This window comes from Podarcis erhardii (assembly GCF_964252035.2).
Source record: "Podarcis erhardii genome assembly, chromosome: 6".
NCBI lineage: Eukaryota > Metazoa > Chordata > Lepidosauria > Squamata > Lacertidae > Podarcis > Podarcis erhardii.
In genome coordinates, this window is record NC_138510.1 from 99519886 (window position 1) to 99540920 (window position 21035).

At 45.6% G+C, this 21035-nt stretch overlaps 1 protein-coding gene across 1 annotated transcript in view; it reads left to right on the plus strand.

Moving 5' to 3' along the window:
* Positions 1-21035, plus strand: part of LOC309344740 (uncharacterized protein C1orf21) — a 170053-nt gene that overhangs the window by 143350 nt on the left and 5668 nt on the right. The window contains exons 4-5 of the mRNA XM_081867407.1: positions 3033-3109; positions 14185-14245. Of these exons, the coding sequence (XP_081723533.1) occupies positions 3033-3109; positions 14185-14245 (138 nt within the window). The remainder of the gene's footprint in view (positions 1-3032; positions 3110-14184; positions 14246-21035) is intronic.

Consider the following 21035-nt stretch of genomic DNA (forward strand, 5'->3'; position numbering starts at 1 on the left):
GTTGCAAAATCATCCATTAGCTGCAATGAGCTTCTAAATTCACAAATTCAAAAGCTCTTCTTCTTTTTACGTGAAAAGCACTAAGCTCTTAAGTGGTCTGAACAGATGAGAGGATGGCCTAGTTCTCGTTGAGGTGGCAAATCTATGTCGGGACTTTAGCAAGCAGGCTGCAGATAAGGGCTGGCAAAAGCTGAATGTCCATCCATGCAAAAACAGTTCCTAGCACTTTAGAAAATAAAATATCAGAAAGAAGCTTTCCGGTTTCTCCCGGATGCTGCTGTTTTTCTGTGTTGGGGTACAGTGATACCTCGGGTTGCATATGCTTCAGGTTACATACGCTTCAGGTTACAGACTCCGCTAACCCAGAAATATTACCTCAGGTTAAGAACTTTGTTTCAGGATGAGAACAGAAATTGTGCTCCGGCAGCGCGGCAGCAGCAGGAGGCCCCATTAGCTAAAGTGGTGCTTCAGGTTAAGAATAATTTCAGGTTAAGAACGGACCCCTGGAACGAATTAAGTACTTAACCTGAGGTACCACTGTATTCGTTTTCATGAAGAAGCATCCCATCATTCAAGCACCCACATTGCCAGCTGCAGAGTTAAAACTGAGAAGCAGATCTGTTGCCTCAGTGAGACCTGGGCCCGTCTGAGGAGGGTCCCAGCTTCATTCTAGAGCAGGGGTGGGGAGCCTTGGGCCCTCTGGATGTTGCTGAACCACAGCTCTCATCCCCCCTGGCCAATGGCTGGGCTTGCTTGGGACTAATGGGAGTTGTAGTTCAGAAACCTGTGGAGAGCCAAAGGTTCCCCACCCCTGTTATGGGGTTTGGCCTTTTTGCCACTGCTTCCATGGAAGGTCATTGAGATGCTCCTAAGGCTGTAAAAGACAGTGAGCGAATAATAAACTGCACCGGAAATACACTGAGGTTCCTGTTTCCTAGAGAAAATCCTGAGGGTTTGATTACCTCATTTGGAGTGTTTTGACTGTGGTATTTGGCTTTTCAGGGTAACCCAAAATGAGTATATGACTGTATCCTAGTGCAGTGTTTCCCAACCGGTCTTCCGCGGCACACTAGTGTGCCGCGAGACGTTGCCTGGTGTGCCGTGGGAGGGCACACTCATTGAAATTAGAATTAGACTTTTGCCCCCCGCCCGCCTTCAGAAGAGGTCCAGGACCTCTTTGCTCCCCCCTGCCTGCCTTCCCGGGAGAGCGGAGAAACGCAGCGTGTTTCTCCGCTGTCCCGGACAGCTTTTGAAGGCAGGCAGAGGGGAGCAAAGACTTTCGCCCCCCGCCCGCATTCAGAAGAGGTCCAGGGCCTCTTCTGAAGGCGGGCGGGGGGCAAAGGTCTTTGCTCCCCCGTGCCTGCCTTCCCGGGAGAGCGGAAAGTCTTTGCTCCCCCCCTTCAAAAGCCGTCCGGGACAGAGGAGAAACGTGCTGCGTTTCTACGCTCTCCCGGGAAGGCAGGCAGGGGGAGCAAAGACTTTTGCCCCCCGCCAGCCTTCAGAAGAGGTCCTGGACCTCTTCTGAAGGCGGCCGGGGGTGAAAGTCTTTGCTCCCCCCGCCTGCCTTCAAAAGCCGTCCAGGACAGCGGAGAAACACGCTGCTTTTCTCCGCTCTCCCGGGAAGGCAGGCAGGGGGGGAGCAAGGACTTTTGCCCCCCGCCCGCCTTCAGAAGAGGTCCTGGACCTCTTCTGAATGCGGGCGGGGGGCGAAAGTCTTTGCTCCCCTCTGCCTGCCTTCAAAAGCTGTCCGGGACAGCGGAGAAACACGCTGCGTTTCTCCGCTCTCCCGGGAAGGCAGGCAGGGGGGAGCAAAGACTTTCACCCCCCGCCAGCCTTCAGAAGAGGTCCTGGACCTCTTCTGAAGGCGGGCGGGGGGTGAAAGTCTTTGCTCCCCCCGCCTGCCTTCAAAAGCCGTCCAGGATAGCGGGAAGCGCTTCCCTGCTATCCCGGACTGCTTTTAAAACGCTGGCGGTGGGGAGCAAAGCCTTTCGGCCCCCGCCGGCCTTCCTGGACCTCTTCTGAAGGCCGGAGGGGGGGGAAGGCTTTGCTCCCCACCGCCAGCATTTAAAAGAGGTCCCTGGAGATTTCCCTATAGGCTTTCTTCTTGCGAAGCAAGCCCATAGGGAAATTCATCTTGCGAAGTGCCTCAAAAAACGGAAAACCCTTTCGTCTTGCGGGTTTTCAGTCTTGCGAGGCATTCGTCTTGCGGGGCACCACTGTATATATAGTCAATATAGGCACAGAGTTAATTTTTTAAACATTTTCTAATGGTGGTGTGCCTCGAGATTTTTTTCATGAAACAAGTGTGCCTTTGCCCAAAAAAGGTTGGGAAACACTGTCCTAGTGAATCCTATCTTCTCTGTGTTCTAAGAAATGGCCTGTAACACTTACAGCCATGTTTTCTCACTAGCCCAGCCACCTTGTTGCTTTTTCTCATCAGCTCCTTGGCTCATCCTCCAAATTCGCTCCATAGACTCTATAGGCTGATTTTATGCCTAAAGTTGCTTTTCCATTGCAACATCCCAAACTTTTCATAGCTCTGAGTCCCTCCCCCACCCATCTCTCTCTCTCTCTCTCTCTCTCTCTCTCTCTCTCTCTCTCTCTCCCTCTCTCTCCCTCTCTCTCTCTCTCTCGTGTTTTCTCTCTGCTTCCATTATCCACCCACCCGCCTTGTGAGTTCTAGAATATATTCCCTGTGTGCCCATATGTGATCATGTAAGAAAATGAGATTGGCATCTGTTGCAAGACCGGGGGATATAACACTTTTAGGCCCTGTGGAGGAGAGAGAACAAGCTTAACGTAACACGTAGAACAGGGTGTTCAAACAATATTTTCGAACAGGGTGTTGATCTATGAGCTGGTTTCTCATAGCTCAGCGTTGTAACATTTGGCCTCTCCTCCTGTATTTTTTGCACCGCTGTGTTTATTATATGTGGCCTCTTTTATCATTCAGTTGCAATCTGATGGCAAATAACTGTTGCTTATTTTTAACCCTAACAGGTTGATCTGTCTCTCTTCTTTCTCTCTTTCAGGAAAAAAGTGCCACTTCACATGTAAGGCTTAAGCCTAACAAAGAGCTTCCAGGATTAGTACACCAACCTAGAGCAAAGTAAGTCTTACGTTGGGGGTTTTTTCCACTGATGAATTAAAGTGAAATTTCTATTAAACGTTTTACCCAAGGGAGATATTTCTGTCCCCGCTTTCCTTTTCCCTCCCCAGAAGAGCTCATGGCTTATCTGATTCCATCTGTCTATTTGACGTGCATGAAACATTGTCTTCCTATTTTATTTCATTCTGGATTGGCTGCTTAATATTTTAAATAGTTGGCTTGTTACTTTATATTGTTTATTATTATTATTATTATATCTGGGAAAGCTAACATGGTGCCCTCCAGATGGATGTCCTTTGGACTTCAATTTCCATCAGCCTTGCTTACTGGGGTGGATGGGAGTTGGAGCCCATCAACTTCTGGAGGGAACCACATTGACTACTCCAGCTTTGTACTGTGATCAAGGTGTTGCCATTTTAACTATTTTTAAAAAATTAAAAAGCAGGACACTGTATTTTGAGAGAGGGGAGAAAACAGCAAATCCAAGCTGGTAGCCTTTGTTTAAGCAGACTTGAAGACCTTGGATTGTGCGAACTAGCTACTGCACTGGAGTGCTGAGCAGATGGGAAACAAAGCAGAGAATCAGCTCTCAGTTCTGGTTTGTCAGTGGCTCAGGCTGTAGTTTGGATTTTGAACTGTGGTTAGTTCAAGCCACACAATCTCTAAATCTGAGCTGTAGCATTGGGTCCTGAAATCTGGCTTAAAATATAGTTTCAGGCCCCAGAATCAGAATATCTTGTACAGAGGTTGAAAATCTGTGTTGGTACATCCATAGAACTAGAGGAAAGTTGGATGTCTCCCTAGGGGCTGCCACAGCCAGCCTCTGTGCCTAGCAGTAGGCGGCATGGTATCTGCACAAAGACAAGGGAATGCCCATGAGAATTTGGGTAGTCTTGCTTTTCCGCTTTCAGATATAAACACTGCCAATTAAAAACAGCTTTGTTGCTGAACTCCTGTGACTTGTACCTGAAGCTCTTTGCAGTGGTTTCATACTTGAACACCGAGTTCTCTTCGGGTGCCGTGAGAAATCAAGTTGGGTTGCTGGAATAAGCAAACGGATCTTCTGGCTTTTGGTGAGCAGAACTAGGATGGGAAGCGTGACACACCTTGAGCATCTCATCCCAGCTGTGCTTCTTTGTCTATGTACTTTCTCACTTATGCTACCTACCTTTTGCTTTCTGCCAACTTGCATGGAGGAGAAGGTTTTTTCTTCTGAGCAGAGTAATGGCAGTGGGGAGAATGCCAAAAGAAATGGAGCCAAAGCAGAGCCAGCGAGAAACAAGAGGGAGGTATTTGTATGCTTGAAGGAAACCTGAGGTTAGCAGAAGTAAATGAATACTTAAAATAAACAACAACACCCTAATGAAACACCCCTTCCACCAACCCCACTACCAAAAAGACCCCCAGCCAGATGAGGACTGAGCATGTTCTATAGCTATAGCATTTTGAGTGTCAGATAGAAAATAAAAACTGAAACCAGGGGAGGGCGGATGGAACAGAGTCTCCTGGCAGAAGGGCAGGCTGGCAGGTCCAGGTGAGCCTTCCTCAGCCTGGTGCCTGCCAGATGGTTCGAATTATGCTGCCTGGCGCTGATGGGTATGGACCTCCAAAGCATTTGTGGGGTGCTGGGTTGGGGAATGCTAGCGCAGATACATGGCAACATTGCTGTTTTCACAGTCCACCTGTTCAGATTGTTGTAAAAATGAAATTCCTTACATAATGGGCTGCAGTAGCAGTGCTTGTGGGATATTTAGTATTACAAGCGAATCATGTAACTTTTTCAAACATACATCCCTTGTTAGTAATTACAAGTGCCATCCCCGTAATCATTCTAAAAATAAAACCTTTGTTTTGTGAACAAACAAAACTTAACTGTGTTGGCACCTAGAGAGTTACAGAAGCAAGGCTTGGATTTCAAACGATCTACTATTGTGATTTTGGATGGCATTGTAGAGTAAACAGGCTGTGTCTGTCATGCTCTGCATGTCAAGCAGGTCATCAGCTGCCCTGACATTTCCTTGTCACCTTTTATAAATGACATAGCAGAACTATGTCTCTGCACATGACTTGATCCTGAGAGGGAGAAGTTGGGGTGTATGTGGCTTCATGGCTGGGGTTTGCTCACCCTGGCATTCTGCTCTTTACTAAAAAGGGCTTACTTTTTAAAAGGGGTAAGCTGCATGAGGACTAGTTGAAAGTACTGCTGAATTTTTCTGCATCGGTCCGTCTTGGACAGAGGCTAACTGCAGCAAATGATGAAAGTGTTACCACAGAGAGAGCTTCCTGGTTCAAGGCATGAATAATCTCATTCATTCATACTAACCATTCTCCCTCCTTGAGTAGGTAAGTGGTTGGATTTTGGAAGAGAGAGCCTAAGAATATACAACTTCAGTTACTCACATTCAACCGATGTTACTGTTTTGTCCCCCACCCTTTCCCTTACTGCCCCTTTTATCTCATTGAAGCAGGGGTCTGCCTTCGGTTTGTTACAACGTAAGCAGAGTAGACACTGTCAAATGAGCTTGTTAACCTGATTCACTTCCAAGAGTGAATCCAAGATTTGCAGAAGCGCCAAAAAAAGTAATAAGGGGATAAAGCCTTAATAAAATAAACTTATAAAGTTGCGGCATATGCCAGTCCTGGTAACACAAATGCGTGCTTGTTTAATAAATGAAAAATTTAGAGGGATGGTGATATTATGTCTAAATGATGGTTTGGGGGGGGGGAGTGTGATCCCGTAAATTGACCCTGTGCCATTTAACGTTTTCCTACACCCTCAACCTAAATCTTTCTGTGAATTTCATAACTGGGCCACCTCTTCTACTGAACGTGCACAAAATGCTCCCAGCTCATCCCCTGAGCAGCCCCCTACCCCGTGTCCTCTGGCTTTGTGAGAGCATCTGACCTTACTCTGTGTGTTCAGCTTTTATTCTCCCTTGGGGAAGGGTCTGTCGGCTTCTGTCCTGTACCACACAAATGCACTGACAGCACTTTGCTGGCAACTAATAATAGTATTTTTCCAATCCTGCACACTGTTGTGAAACATGGTCCCGCTGACCTGGGCCTCATGGTTCTGCGAGGTTAATGGAAGTAAATTATCTGACCTTCTGCCTGGAGAGAAGTGATTTTGGGGGGTGGGGAGAGAGAGAGAACCTGGCCTGGGAAATGTCAATGTGTACTAGAGATTTTCAGTGAGTTTAGTGTTAAAGAGTGACTGTGCTACATCTGAACTTTACAGAAAGACCTTTCAGGGGAAAGCTATAAATCATGACTGATTGGTTCTATGGGCAGCCCTGCAAAACCCAAGCTTTCAACGGTGGTGCTTGTAATGCTCACATTATTTGGTGAGAGGGCTCAATGGAATCAACAAGCTCCCGCCCCCCAGCTCAACCAAAGTTTATCCACACCATGCCTTCAGTAGCCTTTGCAAAAATAAATAAGGAGGCCAGGCACCGTCTGTCTCCCCTGTAATTCAAGTCCTCAGTAGTGATCTGTCTTCTGAATTTGCTCCCTCTCATCCAAGGCAGGGCTCTTTTACGTCGTACTCAGATCTGCCAGGCTGCAGCTCTCAGTGTGTGCTTTAATGACCCTTGTGCAACAGAGACAGTTGGCTAGAAGCCACGGGTAGCCTTATTGACATTACTGACCTTACCTCCACTGTCCGTCATTGTGCCTCTTTATGCCAGTTTTGGGGACTCAGAATCTGGGTCCTGCATGCAAGCTTCCCATAGGCGCCCCTGTGAGACTCAGATGCTAAACTAGATAGGCATTTGGTTGGATCCAGGATGCTGTTTTCCTGGTACCCATCTTTAGTGAATCACGTTTTCCCTGTTCTTGGGAGGGGTGGTGCCTTTTAAGAATTTTGTTTGTGCAAGTTTCTGGGGGGTGCCATTCTCAGCTTCCCTCCAGCAGCTCTCAGAGTGAAAACCTCTGAAATTTTGTTTGTGTCCAGGCCATTTTAGGTGCTGCATGCATGCCAGTAAATAAAGGCAAGTGAAGGCAAAAGTGCCCTGTGTAGTGTGCAGCCTGCCATTTCGCATGCTGCAGCTGGCACCGTTGATTTTGAAGAATTACAGGATTGCTGTTTTTCTAATGTACTTTTAACTGAAAGGACAGACACCATGTTTGCTTTCAAAACCGCGCAGGACAGTTAACCTTAAGGTAAATAAATACAACATACAGCCTGCCTTCAGCAATGTGTATGAATGGATGGGGACATCACAGGCAGTAATGCGAGAATGCAGCTGCTTTAAAGAACACAGAAGTCCTTATTTCCATCTAGAATATGTTGGTGAGTGTGAGTGACAGGGGTGGCACAGTTCAGTATACAACAGGAGAGAGTGCCATTTTACAGTGTATATTTGCATCCTGCCTGTGCCTCAGGGTGGATTTGCCTTTAATCTTCTCAGCTGGAGCAAATCGGCAGTGGGCATCTGATGCTCTCATAGGCAAGTCCAAAGGCAGAAGTGGAAGCAGGAGAGTGGGATGAGGGAGGCCCAGAGGCAGAGATGAGCCAGGCTGGTGAAGAAGCAAGGGTGTCTCCCCTTCCTGCTGCAACAGGAGAGGCATGAAGCGGGAGGAGTAAAGGTAGGCACGCTGTCATAGTCCCAGATTGCTTGGGAGAGGAGAAGAGGAGACTTAGGCAGCTGTGGGAAGGAGGGGCAAGACCAGGGCCGGATTTAGGTTTGATGAGGCACTAAGCTTCTGAAGGTAATGGGGCCCTTTGTATGTGATAATTTAGGGAGCAGGCTAGCAGGCAGGGCCCATTACTTACATCATAGGAGCCTACACAACACAAAACACTGTTGCTATATGTAGGTTTTACTTTATTTGTTTTTTATCTTATATTTTGGAAATTTACATCCAGGTTTTTTCTTCTTTTAAATTTTTTGGGGACCCCCAAGAGAGTGGGGCCCTAAACTATAGTTTGTTTAGCTTATACATAAATCCGGCACTGGGCAAGACTTACCAAAGAAAAGTTGTGGTGCTCACTAGGCCAGAGTGAGCAAATCCAGTTTCTTCTAATAAAGAGTAAAATTCACTTATTCCTTCTCCATGGCCGACATCGTAGCAACGAGGGTTTTTGCAGATAGCAAGATCAAACCCCTTTTAAATAGGTGCCCTGGCGGTGAGGACATTAGGACAAGAGACTCTGCCTTACTTCAAAATACTGTCAGGCCCCACTGCGATGACTCTGCAGCGTGCCATCCTCGACCAAACTCGATACCCTCTCAAACAGCCATATATGAGGACGAAAATCTGCAGACTGCCCTTGACGAAAGGGAACTTATTGATTCGTTCAGAGCCCTCCCTCCGAAAGAACAGTCGGTGATGATGCAAAGATTTGACACGCTTAAATCTCAGCTTTTGCAAGTCCAACATAGAGGGGAAGATACTAACGATGTTTCAAATAACCCCACTTGGGCTCACCGGACAGAAGTGGTTGACCTTCTTCAGCTCAGCCCCACTCTGAAAACAAAAACCATCCGGCAAGACTCAAATCTTCAAGTTGTTTCTGCCCCGTGCGCTATATCACGAGACGACCAGGCTCTGCCATCCTCACGGAACCTTCATCTACATTCATCGACCAACATACCTAAGGACGAAATTCTGATTTCCCTGCTTGACTCAAATCCCTCTTTAACTCACTCATCTATGCCAGAGCTAGAATCTTCTCCAGTTTCGACCAGATATAGAAGTAGTCCACAAGTGATGCCCCTGAGAGAGCCTTCCGCAATTCCTGCCCCCGTGATTATTCTTTAAAGGAAAATGCGAATGTTACACCTCGGGACCCGCCGTCGGAAACGATTGAAGACCTGATGGGACGCATCAATAAAATCATCCTAATGTCTGATGATAAATCTGCAAGAGGGTTTCCTCCGACGGACTTAATTTCTCCCTCCCTGGGTATTTCTCTGTCAAGTTGTACCAAGAATTTCGAAATGAAGAGACTTCCTGTTCAGGGATCTACTTTCAGTGGATCATCCACGGTGTGCCAACAGTCGAACCAAATTGTTAAAAATTTTAATTTGGAGGGCTCCTCACACTTACCATCTTCCCAAAGTAAAATAACTGATTTTTTTGTTACATCTTCTGTCTTAAACAGAGAGTCTGCCCCCCCTCCGTTTTGACTGTTAAAAGAACAACACAGAAGTCCCCAGCTAGCAGTCCTAAGTTGGAACATTGCTGGCTGGAAAAGGAAAAGATTAGATCCCGAATTTCTGTCCTATATAAACTCTTTTCAGATAATCCTTTTGCAAGAAACTTGGGAAGAAGATAAAATAGATATAAATGGCTTTGAACTGATATCACTTCCAGCTAGCCCCTCCCAGAAAGGTGGCCGGTCCAGAGGTGGTCTTGCAATCGCCATATCGCTTAAAATGAGAGCTAAACTCTCGCTAGTTCAGACTTTTCCTCCTTTTGCTTTTACAGGTCTGATTTCAAGCGAAAAATTCTCACTATTAATCACCGATGTTTATCTTCCTCCAGGTGGTCTTACATCAGACCTCCATTATAGATGGGATTCTCTGGAAGATCATTTATTGGCATGCTATGTTATGTACCGTAATATTCCATTGATAATGGGTGGTGACTTTAATGCACGTACAGCCGCCAACTGGGATGGGATAATTAAGGCCAAGTGGTGGGTATCTCCCCCCTACCCAAAATCTGATTTAATCTCTTTTACATCAAGGAGATCTAAGGACAACAGAGTGAATGAGGCGGGAGTCCGTCTTTATCAACTGGCCATTCGTATGAATTTGAACATTTTAAATGGCAACTGCCCTCCGGACGTGCCAGGTGAATTCACTCACTTGGGCACAACATCAAATAGTGTCCTAGACTACCTTCTAGTTTCAGAAGACCTATTTTCAAACTTCTTTTATTTCAAAGTAGACAATGTACAATCCAGTGACCACCTACCTCTAGCGGCCAAGCTAACGCTTGACTGGCACCCGGTTAGCGGTACACACCCAATTCATGTAGGTTTAAATGCCGCAGCTCAAGTAAGAGGCATTAAATGGTCTATGAAACAGGCCCAAAAAAAGGCAGAATTCTTCCAGAGGAATATCTCTGAATCCCTTATTGTTTCAATGGCGGAGTTGTCGGAACCAAATAGCATACTGGAGTGGTTCTCCCACTTCTCTGCAGATTTAACTAGCTTCTTTACGATGCCGGCTCACCTGGTTAACCGAGATCAACCCAGGTTCGGTGCACCTTGGTTTGATTCCAAATGTAAGCAAGCTAGACTCTCTCTCTGTTGTATCTACAACAGATACAAATCTTCTGGAGCTGAAACTCTTCCCCCAGAGTACTTGCAGGCCAAAATTGCTTACAAACAGGCACAGAAGTCAGCCAAGCATGAGTGGCAGCTAAGACGTTGGCAAGCGCTGATTGCTGCCTCTGAGCTTCGCAGCTCTCATGGTTTTTGGAATTTAATCAACAAAAGATCGAGGAAATACCCATTGACGGTTATACCAGCCCCGACATGGGAACAATTTCTAAGAAAATATTTCTCCCAGACAGATATCTCTAACATTCATTCTGATACTCTTTCAAGTCACTTGCCCATATGGCCAGATACTGACCCGGAGGAAATAGTAGATTTAATTGCTAAACTGAAAACTGATAAAGCCCCAGGGCCCGATCTGATCCCGGCGGAAGCTATTAAACAACACCCAGCATGGTGGGCCAAAATTCTTGCAAAAATCTTTGATGCAATCAATGCCACGGGCCAGATACCTAGATCATGGAAGGAGTCCATCATAATCCCTATATATAAAAAAGGACCACCAGAGGACCCAGGAAACTATCGTAACATCAGTTTATTATCAATCATCGGGAAAATCTATACTCGCTTCCTGCTAACCAGACTAACCCAATGGGCCGAAGATTCCAGTCTGATAGGCCATGAACAGGTCGGGTTTAGACCAAATCGCGCTTCTATTGACCATGCAATAATTCTATACCATTTGGCGCGGAAGTATTCTTCCCCCACTCATGGTCTTCTATGTGCCGCTTTTATAGACCTGAAGGCGGCTTTTGACAGTATCTCTAGAGAGCTGTTATGGGGAAAACTGGCAACGTGGGGCATAGATAAAAGGCTGTTGTGGCTTATGATTAAATTACATGAAGGGACGGCCGCTAGGGTGAGGTTAACACCTGAGGGCGATCTCACAAACTCTGTACCAATAAATAAGGGGGTACGACAAGGGTGCACCCTTGCCCCCTATCTCTTTAACCTCTATATTAGTGACATGAGAACCCCCCTAGCTGAGGCCCAAACCACCATTCATGCACCCAGGCTTGCAGACTATCGCTGCCCCTTATTATTGTACGCAGACGATGCGGTGATCCTCTCATATTCAAGAATCGGTTTGAGGAGGGCCCTTAAGATTTTTGCGTTATAATGCCAAACAAATTTACTTACTATTAACCATTCCAAATCTAAAGTCCTAATTTTTTCCAGGAGTCGTAAACTGTATAGATGGGAACTCGAGGGGAAGCCAATTGAACAAGTTTACAAATTTCAATATCTAGGAATTTACTTCCAGTATAATATGGGATGGAAAGCGCATATCACATATTTACAAAATAAGGTTAAAGCCCTTATCTACGCTCTATTACGCTTCTTCTTTACTGAGGGGGTATGCATGTTCCATCCGCCTTAAAAGTTTACAGTGCAAAAATGGTTGCAACTATGGCCTATGGGGTCCCTTTATGGGGCGCCTTTGTAAACCTCATGCCTCTGGTGACATTGCAAAATCTTTTTCTAGGACGCCTTTTGAAACTACCCTCCTGTGTAAGCAACTCTGCCATTCGCTTAGAACTTAAGACCCCCTCCTTAGAGATTCTGATGTGGAGACATGCCTTTAATTATTGGCTGTCCCTTTGGCATAAATTGCCAAATTACCATCTTATTCAGTGCCTTTGGAGAGATGAATTCACCAGCCCATGGGCAACAAAAATCCATTCCAAACTGTTGTCTTATGGAATCTCTCCTTCCGATATACTTAATTTAGATCTAATTACAGCTAAAAAGGTCATCAAACAAAGATTGGAGGAGGTTGATTTGCAACAAAATCTTACTACAGGTGGAGGTACATGTTCCCCGATAAATCAGGGCATTACATCTATGTCCCAGATACCTCGATATCTGTCTACCTTATCGGCTGCGTCGCATAGATTCGCATTTGTTAGAGCCAGATTTAATGTGTTCCCCTCAAATGTGCTGAGCAATAGATTTTCTAACGGTAAAACCTCTGTTTTATGCGCATGTGACAACAAATCAATAGAATCCCTTTATCATATCTTGTTTAATTGCCCCTTATACATTGTTCCCCGATCAAGGATTCTGAGTTCAATCATTCTGGAAATTGTTGCTAAACCACCTGAATTACATCTAGCCTATCTACTCCAGGACATTGACTCTTATAAAACATTACAGGTTGCCAGATTCCTGATTTCAGTTCTTTCATATAAAAGACGTCATGGAATGCTGCATGACTATTAAAAATCTAGTAAACTCTATGCACCATCTTTATATTCAAGGCCATAATACGGTACATCTAGAGATTGTAAGTAGTGTGATGGAGATTATGCGCTGAAATATTTTAGTTGATATTTTAGTTTGTAAAATGCCATTTTTATCTATTGATTTGTTTTACCTTGTGGGCTTATAGCCAAATAAAGTATTATCTATCTATCACTTATTCCATGTGATTTCATTGCTGGCTGACTTCTGACAGAGGCCCACACACAGTGTGCCCTGGGACAGGAAGGGCCGAGGTGGTAACAGGTAAAAAATTGACACAACAACGTTCTGGAGTTGAAAATGGCCACAACTTTATTGATTACAGATGAGAGTAGACTTTGGCTTATGCCCCTGGGTGTGTATCCTGAATCAGCCTCCTGCCTGAAGGCTGACGTTTCGCTAGGATCATGCCTGGGTTACAGGCCCCCCCAAGATGCAGGTTAACTAAAACAGCCCCCAAGGCCACCATTGGAAGTTCTGCTCCCCTCTTGACTTCTGGACAGAATCTCACACCCAGACCCCTTTACGAGGGTCCCCTGAGATACTGCCACCTGCTGGAGGAAGAGGGAAATGCACCAATTCATTCTCCACCAGGAAATAGACTAAGGATTCAACCTAATGCCTTATTTCTCACATTGGTCAGCCAGATACCAATGGGAAACCCAAAAGCAGGATCCCAGCGGAACGGAAATGGCAGTGGATTGGGGCCAGTGCTTTCCTCTCTAGTTTGAATGTGGCAGCCTTAAGAGTGACACAGTACTGTACACAGTGTCTGAGTACAGCAGATTGGGTCCATTTATTGATCTCACTGGGCCTCTCAAATATTTTATTTTGAAAATTGATATCCTCAGTGGTGTTTAACTACGGTAAGTAGAGTAATACCCACTGAAATGAATAGACTTAACATAGTTGTGTTCATTAATTTCAGTGGGTCTACTTCAAGGAAATCTTACCGTATGTTCCAGCATACAAGACGACTTTTTATCGCTGGAAAATCACCCCAAAAGTCGGGGTCGTCTTATACGTTGGGTATACGCGTTGGGAAGGAGGAGAGGGAGCCTGTGAGCAGAGGTGCCCCTTCTGCCGTCACTCCTCCTCCCTCCCCACAGAAGGGGATGTGGAAAGTCCTTCCGAGCGTGGCGCCTGCCCGCCAAACGCCCGCTCTGCCCCTGGCAGCGCTCAAACTCTATAACTCTAAAACTCTAAAATTGAACAGCAAAAGTTGGGGGTCACCTTATACGTCCAGTCGCCTAATACTGGAATCTATGGTACTTGAATCCTACCCCCTGCTTTCCCCCTCCACCAAAGGAGTTGCTCAAGGTGACTCACAGACAGAAATGCAAACAGCAGTCATTCAACAATTAGAGCACAAGCTATCAGACCAAAGGCAGCAGCAAAAACAAAGCACAAAGAACAGCACTTGTGTTCAATTCCTTAAGCAGCAGGAGAATCAAAATTTTTATTTAAAAAGGAGTGCTCTCAATTGTTGACTGAATACAAACAAAAAGGGAAATGAATCTGTTCTTTTTGTGTGTTTCAGCATGCACATCTCTGAAAGCCAACAAGAATTCTTCAGAATGCTGGATGAGAAAATTGAAAAGGTAAGCATAACTTAGAATATGTTTCTGCATGGCAATTATGGAATGTGACCTAGACACAAGAATCTATTAGGGGGCTTAATCTAGGGTGATGTTTCCATTCTAAATAATTGCAGTTACATCCATTCAGGTTGTCATGATGTCAGTCTTCAAAGATTTATTGCGAAAGTGACAACAAACTTGTGAATACTAAACCAACCTTTTGTTGGATGGCCATTATTTTGAATGGGATGTGAAAGCTCATGCATGTTACCACCTTGTACGTGGGAACAGACAAGGGCTAAGGTGAGTATTTAGCAGTGAAGCAGCTCAAGGGGGAAGGATTTACTTTGGAGGAAGGGAGCATTCTCTTCTAGTCAGAGCAGCCTTTGATGGTATCAGATGCAGAGGCAGGTGCCAGGTCAGAACACTGGCCAGTTTATCACCAGTCAGATCAGTTATCCAAGTTCATGGGTAGGCAAACTAAGGCCCGGGGGCCGGATCCGGCCCAATCGCCTTCTAGATCTGGCCCATGGACAGTTCAAGAATTAACATGCTTTTACATGAGTAGAATGTGTCCTTTTATTTAAAATGCATCTTTGGGTTATTTGTGGGGCATAGGAATTCATTCATCCCCCCCTCCAAAATATAGTCCGGCCCCCCACAAGGTCTGAGGGACAGTGGACCAGCCCCCGCTGAAAAAGTTTGCTGACCCCTGTCGTAGTTGCTCAGGGCAGCAATCAGCTCTGACCTAGATAGTAGTTAAGGGAATATCTTCTGACTTGACATGGCATATTTGTGTAAGGAGGCTTCTCAGTCACTCTTGATTCTCCTTGTCCATAGTTTTAAAAAATCACATTGTGATTTAAAAAAAAATGTTCTGAGCACATCCCATGTTCATCCTAGATGAGAAGTATTGTTATTATCCCAAATAACAAAATCACTTCTACCCTTTAGTGGAGCACAGTAATAATGTCAAATAAGTCATTCTGTGATATCAAAAAATGCAAGAGAGTGGTTGTCAGAGGGGCTAAATTAAGCATTATGAAAGAAAGAGTATTGTGTATGTACCCTTTCATCCAAGTGTTTCATCTCAGTGACTGTACCGATCTAGAGAATGAGCCCAGCCTACTAACCAGGGGCTCCTTCCAGGCCTGCCCACTCCCTTCTCCTCCCTTGGCATGGGATCAGAAGCTTCATCTTCCATTTTAGGTTAACTACAGTTTAGTGTGTCATCTCAACCCTGAATTGTGGTTGATCTTAATGATAGTTAGTGAAAACAAGCTACCATGTTTTTTGCACCATAGGATGCACCTCGTTTTTTGGGGGGGGATATAAAGAACAGGCAGCTCTCCACAAGCCGTGGGAGAGCCGCGCGACTTCGCAGGGCTCTCCCACGGCTAGCGGAGCGCTGCGCGAAGCCCAAAGCGTGGGGCGTGCTGAGCTCAGCGCGCCCAAAGCTTCCACTAGCCTGCATTCGCCCCATAGGATGCACACACATTTCCCCTTCATTTTTGGAGGGGGAAAAGTGCGTCTTATAGGGCGAAAAATACAGTAACATCATAAACCATGATTTGAAGTTGGCTTGTTCCCATTAACCTTAGTTAAGATTGACCACAGTTTGTCTGGGTTCAGATGATACAGAGTGCTGTAGCTCATGTAAAAGAGAAGCAGGAGCTTCCACACACCTCCTCATGACACACGGCAGGAAGAGCAGGACGGGTGCAAACCTGGGGGAAGATTAGGCTCATTCTCATAATGCTTAACTACGGTTTGGTTAGAATTACATTTAAACCAACCCAGTGTCTGCCTACCTTGGTTTGGAAAGCCTTTTAATGCAGTGCATTAAAACTGGCTGTTTTTCTGCTTTGGTCCTTGAATAACAACCAGCATTTGAGAAAAAACTCCTAATGGATAAGTATTTTTTGCACCGATAATTCATGAAGGACTCTACTTTTATGTTCACCTTTGATATCTAGTCACAGATTTCAGTGGGCGTTTCAGATCATTCAGACAGCTGATATTTCAGGTGCCTGTACTGAAAATAATCACAGTAGCTAAATAAAACATCTGAGAACACTTGTTTTTATTTCATTCATATCTCTGCAGTGGTGCAAAGTTGATTACAGTACATTTAAGTATTTTGTCATGGTAATAAAGCTCCAAGCAATGATTGGCTATTTTACTGTCACAGAAATGTGGAGTAAGCAGTAGTGTCTCCAGCTGCCATTGGCTGAGCTGCTCAGATACAAGGAGGACATACCTAATTCCTACCATTGGCCTTGCTGGCAGTGGCTGAATCAGGTCAGTCCACTGCAGAAAACAGACCAAAGCACACCATAACCACATGGGGGGGAGAGGAAGCGTGCCCTTAACTTTCAACCTTGCCAACTAAAATTTGCCCTTGCAAATTGAAGTTGCCCTCTACCAAACAAAGAAGAAAAACGTGTGCTTTGAAACTTTTATGCAATATGGTTATGTGGCAGAGGGGATTTTTGCCCATAACTCTCCACAGTGTAAGTGTAAAGGTAAAGGGACCCCTGACCATTAAGTCCAGTCGTGACCAACTCTGGGGTTGCGGCACTCATCTCGCTTTATTGGCCAAGGGAGCCTGCATACAGCTTCCGGGTCATGTGGTGAACGAGAGCAGCAAACGGAAACGCCTTTTACCTTCCCGCCAGAGCGGTACCTATTTATCTACCGTATTTTTCGCCCCATAGGGCGCACCAACCCATAGGGTGCACATAGTTTTTTGGGGGGGGAAATAAAAAAAAATTATTTCCCACCCAGGCGTGGGGCTGGGGCGGGGGAGCTTCCCCCGACCCCAGCCCCCAGAACAGGCTGCTCAGCGCGCCCCGGGCTTCAGGCAGCAGGCTGCTATCCACAAGCCTACGGAGTCCGGCGGGAACTCCTGCGGGGTTCCCTGGCTTGCAGATATCATTCTGAAGCCTGGAGAGTGAGAGGGGTCGGTGCGCACCGACCCCTCTCACTCTCCAGCCTTCAGCGAAAGCCTGCATTCACCCCATAGGACGCACACACATTTCCCCTTCATTTTTGGAGGGGAAAAAGTGTGTCCTATAGGGCAAAAAATAAATACGGTACTTGCACTTTGACGTGCTTTTGAACTGCTAGGTTGGCAGGAGGGACCGAGCAATGGGAGCTCACCCCGTCACAGGGATTCGAACCGCCAACTTTCTGATCGGCAAGTCCTCTGTGGTTTAACCCACAGCGCCACCCGCGTCCCACAGTGTACCTGTATGGAATAACAATATTTCCGTGACAAAATATGTGACATGTTCGTTGACAAAGTAAATATAAGTGTTCTCTGTTTCCTTATTAGAAAAGGAATCTTTTGTTCTCTCTTGGCTGCATATAACCTTTTTGGTGGTTGTGTACACATTTCCTCCCCAAAGTCAGAAATTGTTTAGCAAGGTTAACATTTCCATTTTATCTGCCATAAGCTTGGGATACCCATTCCTATATTTAAAGCCAGTGATTGGCAGATGATAATTTGCAGGTAGGACTGGAAACACCACAAAGCACTGCAGCCAACTCAGCCAGCCATTCCAAAAGGATACCATGGAAGATAGTATCAAAGATCACTCAGATATCAAGAAGAGTTAAGAGGATCATTCTGTCTCTCTCTGACTCCTGTCAAAGGTCTTGGTTGAAATTATCAACTCCCAATTTAGCTTCTCAAACAATCAGCCTTTCCTGTGCCACCATTGGCTATTGCCAGATGCCACTTGCACTCCCATTTCCCTCTCCTCCTCCTCCTCCTCTTTGTGGGACACTGGAAGTTGGACCCAATATCCTTCTACAGTTATTGGAGTCCTGGGCTTCACATGCAAGTGTAATCCTGCTGTTAATATATAGTCCAGAATAAGCAACAGGGCTGCACAAATGAGAAGCCAAGCTAATGGAGGAGGTAGATATTTAGGGAAAGTTTAATAAGCTTAAAGATTTATTTTAAATAGGACTCACCAAAGCGTAGCCAAAATCACAAGGGAAGCTTCGCAGCAGAGAATGGAGAATTTATGATAGAATCAATTAGGCCTGAAGAATGAGTCCCAGGCGTGAATTAGAGGGGACTGGGTCAGTAGGACAAGTAATTAGCTTGACCTTAGAAATCAAGACATGAATATTATCTTCAGAAGCCATGAGTATGAGTTGCAACAAAACAGTGAAAATCAAATACTGATGATTCTTAGGAGATTCACTACAGGCGACAGTACTCTCAAACAAATTAATTAGCCCCAGAAGCAATGTTGCTGAATTGAGGCAGCGCCTGAAACTTGCTCTTTGATATTGGACAACCAAGGCAGCCCTGACCGCGAGGTCAGATTTTTGCTGTCACTCAAGGTGGCAAGATTGGAGAGAGGCTTAACAAAATAGGGTACAGCCCACAGGGAAGTTTTCCATGCAAGCCCTGTTGAAATTCATTGGAGCCTAGCGCTTGTTCGTTTCAATGAGGCTAGCCTAGGAAATCCCCAGGAGGGCTGTGTCTCACATTAAACTATGGGTGTGCCGTGTGGATTTTCTGCCTCTGGCACCAAAATGTCTTGGGCCACTTCTATAAAAGAACCTTTCAGAAAAGATTTAAGTTGAACAGTGGAAATGGAGCAATACCAACTTACAGACAAATTCTAAATTCCTGACTGACAGCTAATTTTCAAGTGAATTGAAGGGGTAATGCATGGATTAAGGCTGCGTTACTGTTTTGACCCAGTGGACCAAATCCTTATTGGTTCCTACCCCTACTTGCCAAATTTGAAAGGTAGACGGGACAGCCCACCTGTCAATCACCTCCAGCCATCCGATGATTGGCAAGTAGCTTGTCCCACCCACTTGTCATGGTCCTTTTCACAGTGCTCTGCTTAGGAACTGCCAAGCCTAGGGCTGACAGAGCTGCTTTCTGAATTGATTGCTTGCGTAATTGAGTTCCCCACATAACTGGATAAAGTGATTTTTTGTAATGTATGGGGGGAGAGGGTGCCCTAACAACACTGACGACATGATGGGAAAGATTTGGGGCCCATTTGGCTCCACAGTTGCTAATCTCTAAGAGTGTGACTACTAGATGTGATAGCAGCATGATTCAATTTGGATTGTAGAGATTTTTTGTAAAGCACGGAGTACTGGAGTTTGAAAGTTTAGTGTGGGTGATCTTGAGCATTGGGGGAAAGTGAGACCTTTACTTCACCAGTGCTTTCCCCCAGAGTCATTGCTGTGCCCCTGTATGAGTTCCCTGCCTCCACCACAGTCACATAGTTCTAATAGGTAGGTGGGAGGTCAGAGAACTTGCACAGGAGCAAATTGGGGGCAGCAGAGCGAGGAGATATTGTGACTGGAAGAAGAGTACAGCTCTCCTCTCCTTCTTGCCCAAGTTGTGCTGTGCATCTCACGCCACCCTCTCGGCTGCTCTCTTGCCCAGTTCGGCGCTAAGTAAAATGGTAGGTTGTGGCAATATCTGGTATGCCATGCACTTGTTAAACTTCAGCTCTCTATATTTTTTACAGTCACCAATACTTTATTTTGGCAGGATGAAAAATGTTTCCCCTCTCCCCAGAGTTTCACAACAAAATACAGGAATTGATTCAGACATTGAACCTGTTTCTGGTAGCTGTCATACTGACGACCAGCTGGACATGTCTGCACTCATGAGCTCTGTGAATCCAGCATTTGAATATTTTTATTTTCATGCCAATGCAAGGGAGCAGCCCTTTGATGAACAAAAGTCTGACCAGCACAGTCCCATCTCAGACTCCCCATTTCCTTTGTGGCAGCTGCCTTGGAGCTGGTGGCTATAAGTCTGGAGGAAAGAAAAGAGCAGTTACCATTAGTGCTGCCCTGCTGTGGCTCAGCCCTGACAACAGCCAGACTCTCCCAGCCTTCTGGGAGGAAGCAGAAGGCCCCAGCTTAAAGGCTGCTTCTTTTGAATGCAGAGGGCTTCCTTTCAGACTTGGCTGCAGTGAAATCCAGGAGAGACAATGAAAGCGCACTGAATTTAGCTCTTTCCAAAGGGTAGTGAGACATCACTTTAAAATTGAGGATCAAAACAAGGACATCTATTACGGGAGGTGTGTGTGTACGTCTTGTAGGCTGGATTGCCATTCATAATGTACTTAATAAATTAATTTTTCCTACATACACACACATCTGACACCATAAGTCATTTCATGGCAGTGCCACAGTAAACCACTTTATTTGTGAAATCATGAATGGGGTGTGTGTTATTGGGATGTACAATGGAGCTTTTTTGCGCAGTGTACAAGTGGTTCTATGATACGTGGTTTTTACTGCCAGGGCAGGCTCTCTTACGCTACAAGAGTTATTGATTAAAATGGGAGTGCTGTGGACGCATCCATTAATTTGTTTGCAAAAAGTAACTGCCATGTACATGTGTGCATGCAAATGCGCAAGCCTTTTTTGTTCCACCCTTTCTGAGAAGGCAGTTTTTGAAAAATGGGAGTTCCTGTAGCAGTGAGCCGTTTCTTTATTGCTTTGGGGTGCTATTCATGAAAAAGGCCTCTGTGCCTTGCCAGCTTTCTTAGTGACAGCTAAAGGAGAGGCTGTTTGGCACAGTTTCTTTCACCACAGCAGCAGCAGCGGCCCACCCAACCTCTTCCTTTGCTTGCTTTGTATGCCAGCTAGAGAAGCAGCGTCACCTAGTTAAATGCAGGAGCAAGAGGAGAGGCTGTGCTGTCTTTGACACAGACTGCTCTCCCCAACCCCACACTGGGGAAGATACATTTAGTTTAGAGGAATTCTGAGATCCTGCGATGCCAGCCTGTTGTTTTAAAACAAGAAAGCA